The sequence below is a fragment of the Eutrigla gurnardus genome (genome assembly GCF_963514095.1).
Source record: "Eutrigla gurnardus genome assembly, chromosome: 23".
Classification (NCBI taxonomy): Eukaryota; Metazoa; Chordata; class Actinopteri; order Perciformes; family Triglidae; genus Eutrigla; species Eutrigla gurnardus.
In genome coordinates, this window is record NC_139934.1 from 8207709 (window position 1) to 8230902 (window position 23194).

General features: G+C 41.0%; 1 protein-coding gene across 6 annotated transcripts in view; it reads right to left on the minus strand.

The window, feature by feature from the left end:
- Window positions 1–23194, minus strand: part of LOC311009243 (receptor-type tyrosine-protein phosphatase delta) — a 309638-nt gene that overhangs the window by 23150 nt on the left and 263294 nt on the right. For 2 of the 6 annotated variants that reach the window (XM_084003280.1, XM_084003279.1), the window contains exons 14-28: window positions 20099–20209; window positions 15696–15965; window positions 14075–14656; window positions 13586–13731; window positions 12963–13107; window positions 11050–11355; window positions 9979–10172; window positions 9593–9619; window positions 9083–9200; window positions 8032–8619; window positions 7494–7594; window positions 7105–7361; window positions 5982–6075; window positions 3910–4119; window positions 2781–2941 (exon numbers count right to left, since the gene is read on the minus strand). In XM_084003280.1, coding sequence (XP_083859406.1) covers window positions 2781–2941; window positions 3910–4119; window positions 5982–6075; window positions 7105–7361; window positions 7494–7594; window positions 8032–8619; window positions 9083–9200; window positions 9593–9619; window positions 9979–10172; window positions 11050–11355; window positions 12963–13107; window positions 13586–13731; window positions 14075–14656; window positions 15696–15965; window positions 20099–20209 — 3310 coding nt within the window. Of the gene's footprint in view, window positions 1–2780; window positions 2942–3909; window positions 4120–5981; window positions 6076–7104; window positions 7362–7493; window positions 7595–8031; window positions 8620–9082; window positions 9201–9592; window positions 9620–9978; window positions 10173–11049; window positions 11356–12962; window positions 13108–13585; window positions 13732–14074; window positions 14657–15695; window positions 15966–18848; window positions 18861–20098; window positions 20210–22182; window positions 22201–22927; window positions 22937–23194 lie in introns of all 6 variants that reach the window. The other 4 variants (XM_084003277.1, XM_084003278.1, XM_084003281.1 and 1 more) reach the window with 4 other exon arrangements.

Below are 23194 nucleotides of genomic sequence, written 5' to 3' on the forward strand. Positions count from 1 at the left end.
GAGTCTTTTTATATACTTTTAGTGCACCACAATGTCAACTCTGACACAAGATGCGGCATTGGAAGTTTTCATAGAGTTTATTCATTCATAAAAATCGACACAAATGTTGTCACTGACATGGATAGCATTTTGCAGGAGGTCACTAGTAAATGCTACATCTGTACGATGATAAGCTAGTATGTTGGATATCTTTTAGGTTTATTAGTCGTAGGGAAAGTAAACACATTCTTGCTTGGCTTTCACAATGGCTGCCTGCTGACAGCTGGCATATACTGTAGAAATGACTCATTAACAGGTACAGTACATGTGTTTCACATATGTTAATGTTGATTCAGCACAATTTCTGTGTGTATTTATATAAAAAGCACAGTCGAGGGAGAGGGGAGGGGTTTGGGGGAACTTAGTTTTACTCTACTTCTCTCACTCTTACCTGTCTGGTTTACTGCTCCATTGGTCAGCAAGGAAAGAAATATTGACACATTAGGTGGGAAGACCTTTGGCTTTATATAATGGAGAATACCAGAAACGTGTCTTTAGAATAAGGGAATGACTTTATAAGAGACAAACGATACCAATCATATCCCGATTTTTCCTTTGCGTGCAAGATTAGTGACGCTTCACTTGAGAATGTATGCTCAATTATGCAGCCTCGGGGCTCTTTGTTTCAAATCCTGCAGTTTCCCAGGTGCATCCAAGATTTGAACATTGTATCTCTGCTTTTTAAAGCAGTTTCAGCTGATTGCTTCTTGTTCAAGCATAAAAGTCAGCTCTTGACTTGCTAATTGCGGCTTGTCGTTTCCTGCACTGTTACATTTATTGAGCTCAAGAATTATGCATATTCATGCATATCGATGCATGTGGTATTATAAATGCAGATGTACGAGATCATGATTTTAAATTGATTTAAATGTGCATATATATACTGTATATACACACACATTGAATGCATATACATTTAACAATTTTAACCATTTTATGAGTTTTGTTTATTTACATTTTTATTTTAAAGATCCTATGTCTAGGTGCACACATGACTGATGTGTGTTTCTCTCTGATAAAGCTCCACATTGTTATTCCCATGTCCTTTCCCAGAGCTCAACATAACATGGTTGTTACCCTTTGTTTTGCACAACAGGAGCATTCTGTCACATAAAAATTGATCGTGACAAGAGAAATATCTCTTGGTTATGCACTGAATGTTCCCTAACATGGCAGCGGCACTGGCTTGGTAATCGATGTGTAAATCTGCGCGCCACAAATGGAAACTCGGCCTGAAACCCCCTTGCACACAACCGTCTCTGTTTACTTTAATTTCACCTCTGCATTATCTATAAACTTGATTTAAATGGAATCCAAGGACAATAAGGTGTAAGAAAAATAAAGCTGTAGGCATAAACCTCTTACATTACACCACTGCTGTATTTTTTGTCTTAAGTATTAGTGCTGTTACTGATTATATTGTGCTGATTCTTCACTTGCTAATCTTTCCTTCACAAAATTACTTCTAGAGGACTACTGTGGAATTCTGCTTAGGGCTGGACATTTGATTGAATGGTGCAGAAAATATGCCTTATGCAAAAGGTGAGAAGAGACGAGATAGTGAAGGACGGACAGAGAGCTGCGCGCATGTAAGTGCATGTGTGTATCCTGGCAAAGCAGCAGGGCATCATGAGATCAGAGTCCGGATCTAGGGCTTGGCTCCCTCGTGGAATGAATAGTAGTAAAGGAGGGCAGAGGTCGCGGTGGCTGGGGTGCTTGCCCAGGCCCCAGGGCCTCTCAAAAGATGCACACACATGCAATGACATGCAGCAGATTGTCAACGCTCTCCCCTCCTACACTTGACTGATGAACATTGACAGCACGAGGTCTCGCTACCACTACGGGGTTTCAGACAACAACAAAAAAAAGCTGTTTTGATTTAGTGTGAAAGTGGACGACCGCAAGTGTTTTCCATGTGTGTGTGTGTGTTGTGTGTGCAGGGGGTAGATGGATGTGTCTGATTAACTTTCAGTCAACACACGTGTCTGTGTGAAGGATTGTGGGCGTCTGGATCTAATGGCTAAACAGTTCGGGTAGCTGCATGTTTGGATTTACTCATCTGAGATTTAGAGTATGATGTTCAATGGAGAGTGATGCCGAGGGTTATGATAGTGTGAAGATCAGTGTGCCTCAGGCTTTATATTAGTATTCCAATATGCTGAAGATGTTTGTACGGTAGCATATGGGGGGTCATTAATGTTGAATATTGATTGGACATACATCGGTATGGGACGTTATGAGAATTTCATGTTGATTATCCTGGGCAAAATAATTGCAATTCATGATATTGTCCCAATAACCCATCAAAATATGCTTTAAACTCTTAAAATGGCACTAAAACATACTGGAATCACATATCCTGACATTAAGAAACAGCTAGTTTTATGTTTATGCATCACAGATGGGACATATCTTTATTTGACGTCCTTTTTAGTGAACAATTTAAAAATAAGGTAATCATAGGATGGTAAAGGATAAACACATTTTTTTTAAATAGCAACATCCTGTTATAACAAACTAGACATCTTAAATTCCAGATTATCCCAATAATGGAAATTCACCATCAATTTATTGTGTTTTTTAAAACCCTATATCATCCCGTCTGTTTACTGTATATAGTATTTATTTTAAGTGTTAAGGGAATTGTCCGGAGGTGAATTCCTGTGCATTTATTTACTTTAGTGGAAACAATTATTATTATTTTGTAATTCTATATGCAGATAATCATCTAATATGCTCACCTTTTGTAGAGTAGGATGGCAATGACGATGCATATGATGAAGACAACAGCAAGCACAGGGCCCACCACCCAGATAAGGCCTTCCTCCTCATCAATGATCGGCTGGGGGTCGATGTCGGCCGACACAACCGGGTCGGAGTAGGGGCTCGTGGCATACATGATCTGAGGCGGGGGAAGACAAATCATTTATCCATCAATGCTAGAATCTGTGTTGTGATGTTTTTCCAACCACCATACGGTGCTTCTAGTATATTCTTTTATTCCTACTCCATAATTTGATGTGTGATCTTAGTGCTGAGGCGTCCAGTAAGAGCTCAGGATATTCTAATCACTACATGACTTCTGTTCATTTACTGTCACTACAGAGCATATCTAACAGGACTGACAAAGACAGCATGACCAACAATACAAATTAAAAGCCAATTCAAAGTTTAATTTCTGCTAAGCTGTTTGACCAATCAAACAATCTTCAGTATCTCTCCTATACAGGAGCCTTGATTGAACTATTTCACATTCTACGAGGAGATTTAAAAAAAAAAAAGGTCTTATTATCTTAAAATATATGCTTCAGTGGGCAAATTAGAGATTTCCCGTCGTTCACCATTATCGTTTTGCTCGACCCGAAGTCGGGGTGAGCTGAGAGAGTGCGAGGCAGCACTACGGACCCTGCAGCTCATCAAATCCTTCATCACGCCTGCCGTTGCCTAATCATACAGCTTCCAGGTCTTCAGAGCCCAGACAGACACATGCACACATACACACTAGCTGCAGCGGTGGAGATAAGGTGGACCGCACGTAGGACGCAATTAAAGAGGAGCCCTGTTATCAAGGTATTCCTGCGATCAGCTAAGGTCTTAAGGGGGTTCTCTCCCCAAAGCAGCAAGGGTCAGCTTCTTAGGCCAGCTGCAGCTTTAAGTTTTTTAAGTCAAAGCCTCAGACGGGCTCAGAGTAACACATCTGACCGGAAGAAATCTCCAACCCGCCGCCAAGATGGAGTGGATTTAACCCTCTCTGTCTGTTAACTAGCACAGGGTCCATGAGATCACTAGCACAGGACATCCCAGAGGCAAATAAGCTCACATCTGAAGCTGCACTCACGTATAATGTGGAGTTAATACATGCACACTTACGTTTTCGGACATCTCCAAAACGGCGAGCACAAAGAAGATGTACTCCTGGCCGTTCTGCAGCTGCCTGTTTTCAAAGCCCCTGTAGGTCTTGCCATCTCCCAGGGTGAAGTCATTGGGCAGCTCTTTGAAGAAGGCAGCGATATAGGCTTTGGGTTCAGCCTGCCTCTGGAAGCGAAGGCCTCTGCTGGTTTGGTTTATCTCCCTCAGCAGCTACAGTGAGGAGTGAGAGGCAGACGGTTGATAACGCACAGGGACACATTCCACGACACATGAAAAAACACATCCACACAAACGGAAGCCGTCTATCTAGATTTCTTTCTGATTGCAGAACTGAAAACGCTGATTGCAACAGGCAGAACATTACAGAAAAGATCAATGACTTATTTCATTTGGGTTTTTTTTTTTTTTGACTGCAAAAGATAGCAAGATTAAAAGATTGTGAATTTCCCCACATATGGAACGGTTGAGGATCATCCAACCGCTTCAAACTGTAGAAAATGAATACATTTTCGCTGACTTTGACTTTGATTAACATTATTTATTTCCCAATTTTCTTTTCATAAATATGAATATATGAAATATATTCACAGTGAGAATACATAACAAACTACTTTGCCTCATGTATTTAAAATGTTTTCCAAAATTAAAAAAGTATGACATTCGCATGGGATTACCCATAATTGTGAATACTTTTCCAATGTTTGAGGGTGATATGACATATCAAACCACTGGTTTCTTTTCTTCAAAATGCATAGTCAGGAATGCATATTAGAGCCAACAAGTGTACCTTTACTTCTTCAGCCTACAATAACAATACTAATAGAAGCGATAGAAACACGTAGAGTGTGCCCTTCATACAAGACTGTTGTAGTGACTCCAGCACAAAGCCTGGATCACAATTATGCTAATCAAGCCTGGCTAGTTGTTAGAGCGTCTGTTTTCATATCTCTGACTTGTGTGCACGGATGTGTGTGTGTGTGTGTGTGTGTGTGAGAGAGAATGTGTGCCTGTCATTCACATTAGAGTGTGTGCGTTCTTGTGTGTGCTCTGTTTTGGCTGCGGGGCTGTTGGTGCTGCCCGATAATGTCTTCAATCATCTCTCCTGTCAACACGGCTAAATCTAGCTGCCCTTGGGAAAAGTTGTGAAAAGGTGAGTGCCAATATTGACAAACAAATAAATTCTGACACCGGGGCGACTTTTGGGCAATCGGTCAAGGCCACAGACATGGACCTGTAGGCATGAGCTGTAAAGCCAATGCCAGATGAGACATGGCGTGTTTTTTTCTTCTTCTTCTTCTTTTAGCCCCCTAGCAACATGATATATTGTCATGTTTATGCAATAGAAATTCATATTTTAAAACTCACAGTTTCGAAATAAGTTATAATTTGCCAGAGGATTTGATTCACAAATAATAATAGTGGCCAGAATTTACATTTTAATGTAACCCGAAGGGGAATAACTTTATTTTCATCATTCAAAGTTTTCATATCTAGGACAGAGACTGCAGTTTATGCTTTCAATGTCTGACACAGCTTGTCAAGGAATTCATCCGTTTAGAATACATAGTGAGAGAAGTATGGTTTTGCTTACACATTTAATGACACCAGCAATGCACAGAAACTCCTGCATCACCTCAACTGGCTATATATAAAAGTTGCCAAGTTTTACATTACGTAGTGGCCTGGCTTTGCCTGGAATGAGAAAGGACATTAAGGCCTGATGCAGCTCTTCAGGTAATTACCGCAGACACAGAGAGGAGGGGGAGGAGGAGGGGATGGGGGTTGAATTTGCAGTGCACTTGATGGCTACTTCATGTTCTCATTTCCATATGAACAGCGCTCTCTGCAGCTATTTGCGTCAATCAGTGAGACTCATCTCCTGTTCCTCCTGCTCTTGACGGCCTCAACCTATTTTTTCCAGTTTCGAGAAAAGAAATGTGTGGTGTGTGCAAACCGTTATATAGGCCCTATTAAGAAGACGTGCACAATACCTGGATAATAGAAGCTGTCATATTTTTAATTTTCTTGCCTGATAACCAGTCATTATAACCAACTCAGCCTTTTAAATGTACCTCTTCCAAATTCATCTCATCGGGATTGTCCCAGGGTTTGAAAAACTTCCCGGTGCGCTGCTTCTTCAGAGGCACTACCACAATGTAATATCCCCTGGAAGATAAAATGTGAAATTCAGTACATTAATAATTGAGGTCAAAGATCATTGCCACATTTCAAATCACACAGCTGCTATTTGCACATCACTAGTCACTGACGGCAAGGAAGAATACAGGAATGCCCAGTGGTCCACACTGTTGACCTATATTAGAGAGGGTAGTCTTACCAGAAACAGCTGGAAATTATGCATAATCATGTCATAAGCAATTTATGAAATTATTTATCATATGATATGGGCCCTTTCTCTTTGACTTCTATTTAATTTAAGCATGTTCAGAGAAGGCAATACAGCTACACCTCATTGAGGCCCCCTGTGGGCTAATTAGGAGACCTCTGCGAAAGAAGAAAAGATATAGAATTAGAGGTATTTTCATCCCTTCATCAGGGTGGCAGGAGAGATAAAGGCCTCTGCCAGAGTTTTCTGGGCCTCCTGGTTGGGCACTGCGCTCGCTAGCGTTAGCCAGGGAGGCAGTGTGGCAGGCTAATGGGAAACTAATTAGCTTAAGCTCTGGCATGGGAGACAGTGGGCCAAGTGCATCCAGCGAGATCAAAAAAAAAAAAAAATCCAAGATGAGTTTGAAGCATCGGTCTACAATCGGATGTGCTGCTTGGCCTTCTGACAACCCTGGGCTTTGTTGAATGGCTATAAGAGACTTTATAGGGCTTAGAGGAGTGCGATTAAATGAGTCGGGCTGCTTCAGTGTGTAATGACTGAGGTGAAGTGGATATTACAATGAAATGTAGGGATGAATGTAAATGACTGTGTTTTGGAAGAATTACCCCCGACAAGGTCAGCTATCAAGTTATCTGCCTTATTTCTATTCATAATGCATCAGTAAGAAATAATAATTGGTGATAAGACGTTAGCGATGGACAGAAAGTCCCATGCCACCATGATGATGAAGTCACTCCAACAAAAGAGCCATTTTTATTCACTAAAATCATATTATGCCTGATGCCCATTGGCAATTACAAGTAGGGCAGTACCCAAATCTGGATATTCACCAGTCCGTCTCTTCTCACCTGACTCTCTCAGCAGTCTGCACTGTTGGTAGCTCTACAATCACCATGCCGTCTGAGTTGGTCTTGCCAATCAGGTAGGGTTTGGTGCGGAGAACGTCTGGGGCCGTCATGGTGGACACGCGGTGCTGCAGTCCTCCGGCGCTGTTTCCACGATTGGTCAGGAGGAAGGAATACTGTGTCTCCGGCTGAAGACCCGTGATTAGCTTCTGTGTTAGCTTTCCATCCACTTCCACACTCTGCCCGTTATCGTAAAGGATCTGTATGCGGATGAGTTGTTTCATGTGAAGTCTTGGTTGAGGAAGTCAACCGGATGATTTCCCTGTGACGTAGCAATGTGTGGAGTACGGCATTACATGTGAAAATGGTACATGTATCTTTGCAGTGCTCACAGTGAAAGGCTGAGCTGGGTTGTAGGTGTCTGGGATTTCCCAGGTCAGTAACACGGACGTCTTCATGGCAGCCCTCACGTGGAAATTTTTTGCAAACACTGCTAAAAGAAAGGGGGAGCAGGTGATTTAGACACAAAACATCCTTTTCTTGTCTATCTACCCTAACGGTCCCACATCAGCGCTTACCTGAGAATGTCTCCTTCAAAACCAGGTAGAAATCAGTACTACACTGAACTCAACACTGTCCTCTTACCTTCTTACCAACACCGACTCTTAAATTAATGACTGATCTTGGCATGACTTACGAGACACAAACAGACGTACATACTTACTCCATGTGAGTTTCTTAAATCATTCTTAGATTAGGGAGACTAATGGTAGGGCAATATGTTAATACCAATGTCCTGTGGTTGATTCCATACTTTGTGCTGCCATTTGAGGATGTCAGGGGGAAGCTGCTGTGGTTGGAAAGGGCTGCGCAGGGAAAGGTTGATTTTGAAAAGGGAAAGAGCTAAAACGGTTCAGGGACTGGTCCTACCTTGATCCAAAGGCTGTGTCCTGAATTGGACACTTGGGCTATAGGAACCAGAGCCCTTGCTGGTGAAGGCACACATTTTAATATCATAAGTGGTATCTGCCTTAAGGCCATCCAGGATGACTGTCGATTCCGGAGCGGTGATAAATAGTTCGGAGGGACTGCGTGGGCTGTTGATGTCCTTATACTGCAGAGCATATCTCACGATTTGGCCGTTTCGCTCCGCCAGCAAAACAGGTTGCCAGCTAACCTGAATGGTGGAGGTGGTGGCACCCTCTGCTGCAATGCTCTGAGGGTAGCCGCTTGGGACATCCTCATTTGTGGTGACTTCTTTGACTGTCTCTTCGCCAAAGCCAACCTTGTTGCGCGCAGAAAGACGGAAAGTGTACGAGGCTCCCTTGTGGATCTCTTTGGTGGTGTAGTGGTTCTCCCGCTCTGGGAACTCGATGACGGTCAGCGGATCCACGTCTTTGCGGCCGAAACGGAGGCGGTAGCCTTGGAGTGGACCGTGGGTTAATGCTGGGGGATGCCACTGGAGGAGAGCTGTGCCCATGTTGGTTGTACTGACCATTAGTCGGGGTTTATCAGGAACTAAGATGGTACCGGTGGAGAAAAGGAATAAGTTGTTATAAAAATGAAGCACCATGTTTCCATCTTATCACATTCGTTGTTGACAGGCATTTCTCATCAGTTGATCTACTATCTGTGTGTTTGTGAGAACAACTAAGTAGTTTTACGGTAGAATAATACTGTCATAAGAGCTGAACTTTGGTTTCCTTTTTATTCTTGTTTTTACTCCATCTACATTTTTCATTATTTTGAAATTGCCTTAAGGTTTGCCATATCACACCAGTAGGTACGAGTTATTGCACTAAATGAGACAGCAATTAGCTGCATTCACACTTTACACGCTTGGTGACAAGGCTATCTGTCTAACACATTTTTTCCCTTATTGGCCTCCGTTTCACAGCTCTAAAGATCAGAAATGCAGTTCAAATGGAAAGTGTTCTATGTAGAACCACACGAGATTTGTCAGCGGTGACAATTACAATACCTGCGCCAGTGGTGGTGATCAGTTTGGGCTTGCTGCGTGCACCATCGCCCTTTGTCGTATAGGCCCCCACAGTGACTGAATATGTGGTTTCAGCCAGCAGTTCTATGATGATCATTTCCTGTAAAGACGCAGGACTTTAGTCGCAGGACATTCACTTGCAGCCTTGCAAATACAAGCGAGCAGCGAGATTAAAGTGGGATGTGATGTCAGCATAAACACCACTTGAAATTGAGGCATGCTTCAGTGGAAAAATAAAGTTTTGATAAGCTTTGGTAAAAGAAGATACACTACTTATTAACGGGTATCTTTATGTTTTGTAACACTTCTAGAAATCAAACCTTTAAGGTCAGTATTAGTCACATATTCTAATCTGCACGGGTTTCAATATCCTAAGAAATAGCTTAAAACCTGGAGGTCTTTAACTCTTTATGCACAAAAGACACATGCCATTCATGCAGAGGATGACAGCAGGGGAAAACAAGATTTGTATTTTGGAGTATAACTACTCACATGTTCGGTTGAATCATCATATTCCCACTGATTAAGATATAAGAATAATGGAGAGAAAAGAGACAACAAATAAGGCCAGGTACAGACATTAATCACTAGTGAGAAAATATACACAGTTTGTCTGCAACCACTAAATAAATGTGTCAATAATAACATGAATCGTAAAACACTGTAGATAATTATGTGCCCCCTGTCTGAATCCACGATAATTGTAATTAATGACACCAGTTAAATAGCCACTATTAAACTATTGATATGACACAATGATAGTGAGTTTCTCCTACCCCAATTAAAAAACAACCTTTGCTGTTGCACATGTTAAGGTGCAGAGAAAGCAACACTATGTGTTTGAGGGACGAGGTGGCTTGCTGAGAAGGGTGATGTACCTGGGCATCATCAATCAGGATGTCCTTGATGACTGGCTGTCCTGTGGGCTCCCCATTAACCATCCTGACATAGTGCACCTGGTACCCTCGGATCTGACCGTGCTGCTTGGTGGGCATCGGTGAACGCCAGATCACTTTAATTGATGAGGAGTTGACAGCCTCCACCTCAACTTTACGAGGTGGCCCGCTAGGAACTGGAGGAACACCATGGGATAGAAGACAAAATGTCAAAATTATAGAGAACTCCCTTCACCCTCTATTTTTTAAAATCTTGCCCAAAAGCCGTAGCGCAAAATGCTGCAGTGACAAAAAAAAATATCACAAAAGTGCAGCAAACTGCAACAATCACTGCATGACATCAATATTTCAACAATGGTAAGGGGGAAAAAACAACAGCAAAAACAGGTCTGACAACTGACCTAATATTGAAACATTAAAAATGGGTAGAGTGGATTATTAAAACATGGAATAAAAATGTGTTTTGCCAAAATAGAAAAGTGGAGCCAAACGGGGACTTCAGGTGTTTCAAATTCTTGAAGCACTACAAGAATTTTGGCTATGGTGCAAGGAAAAAATAAATATAAAAATGATTCTATCACATCAAAAAAATATATATATTTTAAAAAAAAAATGGCCTTCAAAAAAAAAAATCTTCCACCTTTTGTTATTCCCACTGTCCAGAACTTGTCCTTTTTACCAAGTTCCTAATAAGTGAGTAATACAAAAATGCTGCTCTTCAAAAATGACAGTTTGGGACTGGAAGTTGGAGGCCTGCAGTTGAAAATGCCATACCATGTGTTGAAATTGAGCAGCGTAGGAAAAAAAAAAAAAAAAAGGGAAAAGAAGCAGAAAAAAAAGGTGCTTTCTCAAAGTGAGTCACAGTTTGTGTGGCTGAAAAAAGTAGCACAGTCCAAAATGGAGCTAAAAGTGGCGACAGTCACTGTTAGAAGCAGGCAGAGGGGGGTAGCAAAGAAGAGGGAATCGCAGATATAGTTGAGGTTGTTAGTATTTGACGGGATAGGTTAAGAGGGGCAGCCCGGATTTGCAGCTGGATCTTTAGCGAACACATACCATCCTCCTCTGTGCGGACGAGCTGTGGCACGCTTTCCGGTCCTGCACCGACATCAGTGTGAGCTGTCACCGTCACACGGTACTCTGTCCATTTGTCAAGGTTCTCCAAAAGGTATTCATAGCTTTCCGGTGGGATGCTGGAGATTTGATGAGCAGGAGTGTCCTCCCCTTCAGTTGCAGCGTATTGGATGGTGTATAGCGTTATGATCCCATTTTGTAATTCCGTTGGGGGTGGCTGCCAACTTACCAAGACGCTGGTGGAGCTGGGGCTGTAGCACTTGACTTCCTGAGGTGGGCCTGAGGGCTCTGGTTGACGAGTCGTATTTGGTGCAGGTGAAGTTTTTTTTTTTTTTTGTTTGGTCAGGCCATTCATTGAGTTGGATTTTTTGTTTGTAAGGAGTTTCAGTTTTTGGTTTGACCGGGGTGATGATGGTAGAATTGACCAAACAAAGGAAAAAAGAAAAGGAACATAAAATGACACAAAATGAGGAACAAGCACAAGAACGTATGTGGATAAATAAAACAATGAATTTAAATCAATGAAACATCACAAATACTGACGAAATAAAAGGCAAAGATCAACACAAATGTGTGCACACTGATGATGAATGGAAGGTGTTGATTGGAAAAAGGACAGCTTTAACCTATGCAACCTACCTTTTGTCATAAATAAATATATACAAGGGGAAACAAAATTCATATATACTTATAAAAAGTATATAATTATAAAAAAAAATATTTTCTTCTAAAATAACCTAAACAAATATTTGAAAGTACCTGAGATATGATTCAAGATAAACCATTCCAAAATAAATCTAAGATAAATTTGTCAAGCAGTTACCATCAATCCAAAAACATAAAGGTTGATGCTTTGACTATTTAAAATAGAAAAATGTTGTATTTTTCACCAACCTTTCCGAAGCCTGTTGGTTTGTGGTAAAAGCCTGATTGTACAACAGAGAACTTCCCAAGGAGACATGACCCATTTATTAGATTCCGATAACATTAGCATGCACTTTTTTTTCCAGTTATTTCGTTTACCTCAGAACATACATCTGGGCAGAGTCTTCATACCCACCTGATCCCTGCTCCTGTCTTTCATAGACCTCAGATTTATGCCTGATGTGCAAAGTCAAATATGGTTTGGGGGGAATTCCCTCTCTTGGACTGCACTGGATTTAGTTTGATTTTGCACCAGAACCCAATTTTTTTTTCCGATTTCATCTTGCTTCATAAATCTGGGGTCTTTTGGGTGGAAACGTCCCTAACTATAGAGACAATACTTTCTTTGAGCTTTCTATGATATCGTAACTCCATAACTTTCTTGATTCTAATTTGAATCGAGAATACACGTCGATCCTGGAAATGGGAAAGTCCCAAGTGGTTCTTGGCAGTGTCGCTACATAGAAAGCTCAGTCTTGAAAATTCTCTACTACACTCTTATTTTTGGCTGACATGCAATGTCAAGAGACGAGGCTCCCTGAAATGCCCATTCACCGAAATTACAGTCGGGTGATGTTGATGTGGTCACTCCATATAAATAATTCAAGGGTGTATCATGCGTTCCAGTCCAGACTGTTTTTGCACAACAAAGGTGTCGAGGGGGAAGTTTTTGTAACCTTGTCTCCTGACTTCACAGGAAAGCCCAGGTACGCTGTCCATGCAACCTTTTCAAAGTGAATACTGCATGGTCGGAATCTTATTTACTATTTCAAATATTTACATCTTTTCAAATGCATCAAACCCTTAAAGGAAAAAGTCATATTTGCTTTATCTGTTCTCCAGAACTTCCTGACTTTCTTGTCACTTTTTTTGGGGGGGGGATTTTGTAGCACACTTGAATTTGGAATGCATTTGAAAATGTGTCCCTTCCCAAATAGTTTAAACTCTGTCAGATAAGGAAGAAGACCTACGTGTCTGTGGAGTTTCTGCAGAGACCTCATTGGTGTAAGCTCCAACTCCATGTTTACTATGGGCAGCCAGCCGGAAAATATAAGTAGTGAAGGGCTTCAAGTCCTTCAGCAGGTATGTTGTTGTCGGCTCAAAGCTGATACGTTTCTGTGGAGTTGAGTTTCATATCGTCAATTTTCAAATAACATGAGGCAGTTTAAAATCATGAAAAAAATAATATAAGTATGCTTCTTTCTGATATGAAAATTAAATCTGAGGGTGTAAGATTTAGTATGCTTTATAGTAATTGGCAAATTGCATGGCGAGGCCCATTCTTCAGTAGTGTCTGTCCAAAGATACTGTATGAACACCTGTTATATGGCTTATTCATGAGTCTGTTCATAACTAGTTCCTATAAAAACTGTTAATATCCATTTAAACAACACTTGGTCTGTAATTTATCTAAGAAAACATATCAATTTCCTTTCACTGTGTTTTATGTTTCATTACTGCTATTGATAATTTCATGATGCTACATAAAAAATGGATGATTGCATAAAACAAACTTAATTGGTTGTTTTGATTGAGAGTACTTTGTTTTTAGCAGTCTTTTAATCAAATGGGTCAAGTGAGGTAAAATAATTACCTCCTCTTTGTCATCCCTCTTCCTGTACATAAGTTCATATCCTGTGATTTGATTTTCCTGCCCAGTCTGCGCCGGCGTGATCCATGACAGCAAAATACTCGTTTCGGATTTGGCTTCTCCTCTAAAGTCGGTTGGTTGGGAGGGAACTGCAATCGGAATAAAGAGAGGGATTCATTACTCATTACATCTTGCACCTTTCATTATCATTACGGTCGTACTGGCACAGATGCCACTTTGTGTTATTGCTACAACAGCCACATTGTATTCCAGGAGACACAGTCATTTCAGCTGAATTGGTAAAGTGCAGAGATTGTTACTTCATGATGAAAAGAAACTGTTATTGCAGAAATGTGAAGATCCTCATGCCTTTGTGTCTGTAACTGAAATAACGAACCTTGAAAACTGTCTCCAACTTAAAATTGTTGAGTCTGAACATTTTATACTGAATCTCTTGAAGTATAGATTCTCCAACTATAAAAAGAAACTCACCTCCCGTCTTAGCGATGATTTGAAGATCTGCGGAAAGAGGTCCATCACCGACTGAGGTGTAGGCCAACACCTTGATGTAGTAAGTCTTGTTGGGGATGAGGCCCTGGATGGTGACGAAGTTAGCCCCCCGAACAATCTGCTTCTCCCAGAGGTTGACGTGCAGGGTGGAGTCCATGGTGTAGTATACTCGGTAGCCCATGATCTGCCCGTTAGCCTCCTCCGGTTCGTCCCAGCTGACGACAGCTGTGGTGCTGCTCAGCATGTGACCTCTGACCTGCCTCGGCGCCGTGCTGGGGGCCTGCTCAGCTGTTTTGGCCTCGATGCTCTCGCTGGGTGGCCCTCGTCCGATGTTGTTCACCGCCACCACCCGGAACTCGTAGTCCGAGTACGGGCTGAGGCCTCCCACGCTGTACCGAGTGGTGGCGACGCCATCGATCTCTTTGTACGAGTCCTCCGAGTACTTGGACTTGTGTTGGATGATGTAGTAGGACACCGGTTCAGGGTTGCCCGAGTCCCAAGTCAATGTTATGCTGGTGGCTGTTCGCTCCGTCACCACAGGAATGCCAGGAGCCTTGGGCAATGCTGTCATCATAATTATGACAAACGTTAACATGGATGCATAGTATACAGCAAAGTTATACCTCTGTATGGTCATTAATTTAATGCTCTGGGCCATCGAGACTTCTAATTTGTAGATGGTTGAATTATATTGATTGGATTCACTTTCCAGCCCATTGCATATGATACTGATGATAAACAGTATATCTGGAGTCATAAGAGACTCGCATGCTTTCTGTTAAGTGGGTGCATCGTCTGTTTACAGTTCTAAAAAAAAACAATAAGTTGCATGTGAGCTAATATGCGAGATTAAAGGCTTGCGTACCACATGTTCAGCAGCTGAGTGTTGTTGTCGTTAATCTCCCATCCACCAGTGTTTATCACTTTAATAATTCAACAGGTAAATTTATTGCTTTAATTCCCCACACCGTGGCACATGGCAAAAGATATCAGAGCAATATATTGTCTTTATATGCCATCTGAAGTACGCTTCTGGGGGAGCCTGCTGCCAGACTGTTATATTGTGACTAATACCTCCATGTTATGTCTGGGAAAAACAAAGCCGAGTGTGTGTACGCGAGAATGTCCCTTGTGTGCATCTGAACACGGTGACGGCAATCTGGGCTATCTTTTTGGTGCGCTGCTGTGTAGATATGATTACGCTCAGATAAGTACCATGCCTACAGAGGACACCAAACAATACTCGCTACATTTTACACCCTTCTCCCCGCCCCCTCCTCCTCTACCTCTTGCTAACAGAACTGGTGATCTTGTGGCTGTGTAGCTCTCCCGCTGAGCGATAAGAACTTCACTTTATTCTCACATACGGCATCTAATTCACTGAGGCCGATGCCAGTGTTTGTCTAAAGCTTCGAGGAATCCTCGAGAGATGACTTAACGGGCCAGTGAGTGTTAAAAGGCTTCCTTTAAAGCACGCCTAGTAGTGTCTGCTTGCTTTATTTCTAACATAAATATATATATTGACAAACTACATTTTGAGTGAGCCATTATGAAGTCCTTCTACTGCTGAAATATCGACCTTTGGCTATAAAAGCAGCTTTACCTTTCACTGTTATCTGAGCCACCGCCTCGATCACCCCGAGGGTCGACATGGCCACACAGGTGTAGTTGGCCGACTGCCGGACGTCCGTGAGCTCCAAGACGTTTCGTCCAATAGGCATGTCGTCCTCTGGCGTGAGGTCTTCGGCGCCCAGCATCCACTTGACATATGGCATGGGAGAGCCCACTGCCACACATGTGATATTGACACTGCCGCCCGGCATGATCTCATTGTCTGTAGGTGGGATGGAGAATCGCGGTGGCACCCGGCGAACTGGAAGAAGACAAAATGTGGTGTGAAAAGCCAGCAGGAAATAGGAGAGCAAAAAAAAAAGTATTGGATGTTGAATCGATTCTCATCAAGTGTTATAATAAAATGATGGAGATTGTAGCATTACAATGACATTTCTAGATCATTCATGATTGTTTGATGAAGGTTCAGAAAACACATTTGACTCAAGAGATTTCATGGTGAATGGACAACATGAGCACCATGCACAAAATACTGTATCACCATCCGTACAGGACAAAAGGCTGGAGAGTCGACAGCACTCCGCAGTTGTATGCAAAGAAACAACTATCAAGCAGCCTGCTTCCAGCCGATGTGAGATAATGTGCCTCATCACATTCTCACATCACAAAAACATGAAGTACTCCCGAGGAATCGCACAAATATAGGTGAATGACATTTTATTTTTTCTGGGATGTTCAGGATCAGTCGGAAGTAGAAACTAGGGCTGTCAAATGTTATGCATTCACACCTCAGATCACCAGTGCTAACACAATCAGCCTGAACATGTCTCCCTGTCCTGCCTTTTACTTTTCAAAGTGGCTTTAGCCTTGTGAACTCTGCCAGACAGCTCAGACGATGAAAGTAAAGTTATGCATACGTTCTTTATGCTGGTGTATTCAATGATGAATAAGAGGCCTTAAGCTTATCGCAAGCGGACCAATTATGCTGGCGCTAAAAGCATTAACTTGTCTCGCTACACTACATCCTATGATTGTACAAATCAGTCCAAGCCCGTGAATGAATCAAAAACATTAACTGATGCTAATTCAAGTGATTTTAACAGGACTGCAGGCCTCGGTACAGTTTCAGATAAATGGCTGAGATTTTATTCAGATTGTTCAAGTCCTGAAATGTAACTTTACCTCGGAAATATCATGAATAGAAGTGTACTACTTAATAGTGTTGTTGATTTATGTGGAGTACACAGTATTCATTTTGCAGCACATTAACAAAAAAGATGCCGTGAACTTCCATTGGAGCTATTAGGTGTGTGGTTCTTACTTAGTTTAACCAGCATTTTTGGAATACAAGATTACTTGGGATTCCAAAGTTTTTCATACATTTCAAAATATATCCAAGTGTGATTTTATTTGGAATCATTTTAATTTCGGACAAAAATGTTGACATTAATCTGAATTTAGAAATCCCATATCATTTGACAGCTCTAGCAGATACACGTTCCCTCCAGAAAAATAAAAAAAAGACATAAAAATGAAAGGCTAAAACTTCAAAGAAAATGTTACACTTTTAGGTCAACTTAAATGTATAACATCAATAATGCACATGGGCGGCTTCAAGGCCTTTTGGAGGGGAGCAAGAGTCCGTCATGCATACAAGAACAATACGTGACTCTGCGAGGCATCCATGTAAGGGAGTCGGGGGGGGGGGGGAGATGTGGCAGCACACCGTGTTATGGGAGGGTTTGTCTGGTGGTGCTACACTGCTGTGAACGTGACGAGAACAAACTCAAGGTCCTGGGAGAACTTAGAAACACTTGAGGAAGAAGGTGACATCTTAAAACAAAGGGTAAATGAATAGACAGAACAAAACAAACAGAAATCCTTCCTCCTCAGGTTATACTGGTATACAAAATATGAAATATATGTAGATGTTGTGGATAACTGAGGGGCTTATAAGAGAAACAGACATGGAGTACCAGGTATTAACACATTTAGGGAGGATTTAAATTAAAAGTGAAGTCAGTGTTACTGCTCGTGTTTTCCGAAATAGATTACTTTTAACTTGGATGAGATTCCTTATTCAGTTCTTTAATGAAGCTTGAAGAAGGCTGTTAAGGAATATGTCACTCTTAAACGTCTGGATACTTGTATTTCTTGCTTGTTAATTGACCGTGCTTTGTAAACAGCCTGCGACTCTAAACTAGTTATTTGTGCAGGTATATTCGACTGCACCATAGGCACATGCTTCCTGCTGCCTGCTGCTAATTCACAAAGCCCATTCTGTTGAGCAGACTGCAGTTCTCCAGAGGGGGAATCTAGGGGAACTGCTTGCATTATTAAATAGAACGTTTCTCTCACTCAATATTTAATTAATATCCAATTGGATCACGCTCCCCACAGACATAATATTATCTTGCTCATTTGAATATCATTACATTTGTCAAGTCTTGTGGATAACGTTCTAAATACTTCATTCTTTCATGACTTCCTGCGCCGAAACACCCTCGTCAGAGGATGCATATAATCTCTGAGGGCAAGGTTGTTTTTACGGCTTGGTGCTTGACTTTAGTGCCCATTACAACAAAGGATGGATTTTGCTTGAACATATTTTTATCTCTGCGTAACTTCAATTGGCGCGAGCACCACAGGGAAAATGTGAGTGTCGTGATGCTTAAATGGCTCTACAGAGAGATTCACTGCTCATATGGAGCAGCTCTGCATCTATGTAACAGTAGCTATTACTTCCAGGAGCCCAATCAAGGATGTTGGTGCCATGTGCCACATTGCTTTCCTTTTCTTTTTCTAAATTGCATAAGTTTCGTGAATGCAATGTTTGTTTTTGTATCCCTGTTAATTATCAGAGAAACCAAGCAAGAACACTGACAGGGTAAGGGGTTGGGATAAGGGCTGGGCAAAGGGGATGACCATGCAAATAGACCCTCAGACAGATGCAAATACCGTCCACCCCACCTCCAAAGATGCAAACATGCACCACCTGTTGGACAGTCAAGCACTCTGACAAAGACCAGGGGCATTCTCAATGGGAACATGAACATTGAATGAGCAGCAAAGATAAAAATGATTTAAAAAAAAAACAGAATTGAGAAAAAAAAAAAATTGTTCTTTTGGCAAAATTAACTTGTTTCTGTTTTGTGTTGTGTTCAAAAAGTAAAGACACACCAACCTTCTCGTAGCTCTGAGGGATGTAGGAATATTGATGCAGAACAAAATGAAATAAGGGAAGGAGAAAAACAAGGGAAACACAGAGAGTAAAAAGGCCATGTTTTAGGTGTTCATATGCTACTTAAACAATCCGAAGGACCTTGTGTCTCCAAGGTGCAGGCGGCCCCTTGTTTCTGCCTGGCATCCAGATTATAAAGCAAAAGTCTGACCTTTTTATTCTAAAAAATGCTTACTTTTTATACAAACTCTGCCCAAGCCTTTTGGTTAACATTTATTATTATTGTTTATTATATATTCTGTATAATATTACTTGGGATATAGATCATTACAAAAGCTAATCATAAGATTAAAGAGCACCATAAAATGTTTATGAATATTACAAAAAAAAAGATGGATACAAAATCTATCTGCTACACATATACAACATGTATTTATAGATAATTGAATTAAGACAATAATTGAGAATACTTGAAGACTAACAGTAGGTTTTGTACATAAAAGCAAAAGAAGCCTTGACTGCTGTATGCAAGCAAGTAAGTGTGAGTAGCAGTAACATTTGCACCAAATATTGTGACTTTAAATGAAAGATCACAGCCTCTATGGAAAAAGTGAACAAGAAGCAAGCCACTGCTGCACTCAGCTATACCTTCTTGAAAGTGTTACATTATTTACACTGCGTAGCAAAGACTGACCTTTTCAAGCTGATTTTACAAATTAAATTGCCTCTCTATTAGAATTACTTTATCAGTTTTAACACTTGATTATTTTTCATCTATTTGTATTTCATTGGCTGTTAAACTACAGAGATTAAACGCGTCCTTCCAATATTGACCACTAGGGAGAAGAGAAAAAAAAGGCCAAAGAGGATCTGTTCATTGCTGGGGAAAGAGTTGTGACTGACGGGGGAGGGCCATTCACCCTGTTTCACCTCCGACAGTCAGGTTTGAAAGGCAATTAGTAGATAAACACAGCAAGCAGTCTAGTCATTGGTGTTAGAGTCAGGATTATCAACAGAAAGGACCGGAGACACATAACAGAGCAGATACTGTAGGATTAAATCAGTGCAGGTAAGTCAAGTGCAAAAAAATAAATGGAACCAAAACATCGAAAACAAAGCATACTTACAGTGGCCTCAGATAAGGCCCCGCAGACTTTATTGGCTGACTTAAAGATTCCTCATGAACTTTAAAGAGAATGTTAACGTAATATTTGACAGAAAGCATGCCAGCGTGGTCAACACGTGTTCCCTACCTCTGACATATAGATTGGCTGGGGCTGAGTAGCGGGTTCCATCGTTGTTGGTCGCCACACATTCATACTTCCCCTGGTCAGACTCCTCACTCTGCTCTATCTGGAGGGCTCCTGGTTGGGAATAGCAAACGGGGTAGTGGAGTATGTTTGGTTAAAATGATGTTGTCTGCATCGAGTTCACAAGCAAACTTAAAAAAGGAAAAGAAGTTCTCAAGGAGGCCAACATCAGCCCCCTTTATATCTAGCTTTGCTTTGACCTTTCAAGCCTCAGTAGTTGAACAGTTTGAGGGAAGTTGTAATTAAATAATATCCAATAAACTGCATGAATGAAATACTACAATTCTTGCATCTTTGACTATTTACTCTATTTTAAAGTTGTCACCGCAGCCTGATCCATTGGCTGAGGACTGTTATCCTACTATAGGTGAAGGATAGCTGCAAATGATACTCAAGACATCGTAATACAAATATATTGTTCCTCTTAACAGGGCTAAAGTAACAACATGGGAAAATAAAATAACACACTCTCCAAAAGAAATCGAAAAGAAAAGAGAACCTAAATTATCTTCAGTCTATAAAGCGTAATTATGTAGTTGGTGACTTTTTTTTAGAGAAAAAGCCTGATTACTGATACGGTATCGGGTCTAAAAAGACCCCCATTCTAGCGCCAATGTCAAAAAATGCCATAATTTCACTTTTTAGAATAGGGGCAAGCCCTTCAATATACAACATGTCACTGGACTGGTCAATATGGGGATGAGTGATACTGCTTCAGGGAAACATGGATCAAACAAAAAAAGGTTTACAGTATAATAAAGCAGCATAACAAGGGAGGACAATTGAAAGAAAGAAATTTAGGTATGAATTTTAGCATATTCAATCACAAATTGAATGCAATATTCACCTAACTAAATAATTTGGGACTTCATCTAGGTGAAGTAATTAAAAAAAATGGCAGCCCATACAAAAAATTGAAAAATGCTGCTCTTATCTGGAAAAATGTTAATTGAAGTATTATATAAGGTAAAACCAACATATAACCCTCTGTAACAAAAGTTTTGACATGCAAATCTTGGCAAGAAATGTATGTCGGCACAACTTACAACCTTCTGACAACCCTTAGCTGAAAAATAAAATGCAATTGTATTAGAAGACAAAATTCAAAATATCGACCTGAGCCGACAAGAAGGTAACCAACCACTGCTTTAGCTTGTGAAAGCTACAAAAGACACCCATAAAAATCCACCAATGGGATCAGCAGTGTGGTGTCACATGACCCAGGGAAAAATGGCTTTATGCATCAACAACTCTCCAGCTTGGTCTCACACGGCAAAAATGAGCCAATCAGGTCCTCGCCCGACTCTACTGTTTGCCTTTCCCATACCTTGAAGAAAAAAAAGTCAAAAAGTAAAATAGTCTCCAAACCCAAGAAAAGTAAGAAAAATAGGTGAAAGAGAAAAAAAGCACCGTAGAAACTTTATCAAAAAAGTGGTTGTTTGGGCTTTTTTGTAGAGGTACAGGAGAGGAAAGCAAATAGAAGAAATGGGAAAAAATAGTTTGCAAAGATAGAAAGGACTCTTTGGGAGAAAAAAGCAGAGGAGAGGCAATGTTGTCTTCAGCATGCCTGCGTGACCTTCCACAGCATCTGTGCATATTTTTTTAGTGCTGAACAAGAACAGCTAAGGGGGAAAAATGCTTGGTTGTTTTAGTTGGACAAAAAGAGGGACACATGATTTGCTATGGCCAAAAAGAAAACAAAAATGAACAGAAAAAATATAGTTTAAAAAAAAAATTGTCATTGGATATGCTTATTTGAGCCAGGGCAAGCATATCGCAACTGAGCTAAACAGGCTCTTGAAACCAGAATACAAAGGAGTAAATAAAGAATAGACGGAAAGAAAATATGGAAGACAAACTTAGTCAACAAAACAGGACAAATAAGAAGGAAGGTCCATATGAACGTAATGGGTTTTGGTCTTGGTAAACAGGACAAAAATGGAGGTGATTCAAGTGAATGGATGGGTTGACAGCAAGAATGAATTTGTATTATTTTCATTCTGTGAACGTCAGTTCAGCACTCTTACCTCTTATTGGTGTACCACCTGGGTGGATAATATGAATGCAAATAAGATTAGAAAGAAGAAGCATTAGTACGAGTAGATAGAGGCTGGGGGCTTTGGAAGAAGAATCAAATTAGATTTAACAGGGTATGTAAATAAAGGTACTAGAGGAAAGAGACAGGAGAGAGAAAGAGAGAATAGTTCTGTACTCTACTGGCAGAGAAAGACAGGATTCATCATAGAAAGTCATAGGTCAGAGAGAAGCACTTGTACATTGGTGTACCACGGGGAGGTGCCATTTTGGAAGTGGCAATAGCTTCTGAAGACCATCTACTGAAGGGAAAGACTTTGAGGACTTTGTGTGTGAGATTGAGAGCAGACATATTTAAACAATGTGAGATCCCTTTGCTTCACCTGAGCTAAGCAGAGCTGGTCACCTCCCTAAAACTCTGGACATGTCCGTACTGTGCTGGTGTTAGGGTGAGTACGTGGTGGGTCAGTGAGTGAGTAACATACATGTGAGAGAAGGTCATTATGTGACAATACGAGGCTACGGTTTGGTGATCCTGACCTCCATAAAGGTGATAGTGTGGCTGGCAGTGGTGGGACACTTTGAACACTGTGGGGTGAGGGAAGAGTGTGTGTGCCTCTAGAAGTAACCCTGACTCTAAACTATCTGTTAGTAAAATGCATGCCATGCATTTTAATAGTTGTTGGAGACATGGTAATTAGTGGGGGGGTGATGTGTGCTTTAGAGCTAAGCACTTACCAAAGGATTCTGTAGATTTAAAAATATAGAGAGAAGAAAGACAGCATAAGAATATGATTATAGTTTTTAAGTGAGTTTAGTTAACAGAGGTTTCGTTAATGCGTTATCAACTCTACGCAGTCGCAACATCAGAAATAAGCGTTAATTCTACACAGTTCTGTTGAAAACAAGTCAGCAAGGAAGTAAGGTTAAACAAAGGACAGCTGTGAAATCTGTGAAGACAGGCGGTCAAACATACAAGACTTCAAATTTTACAAGTAGTTGTGC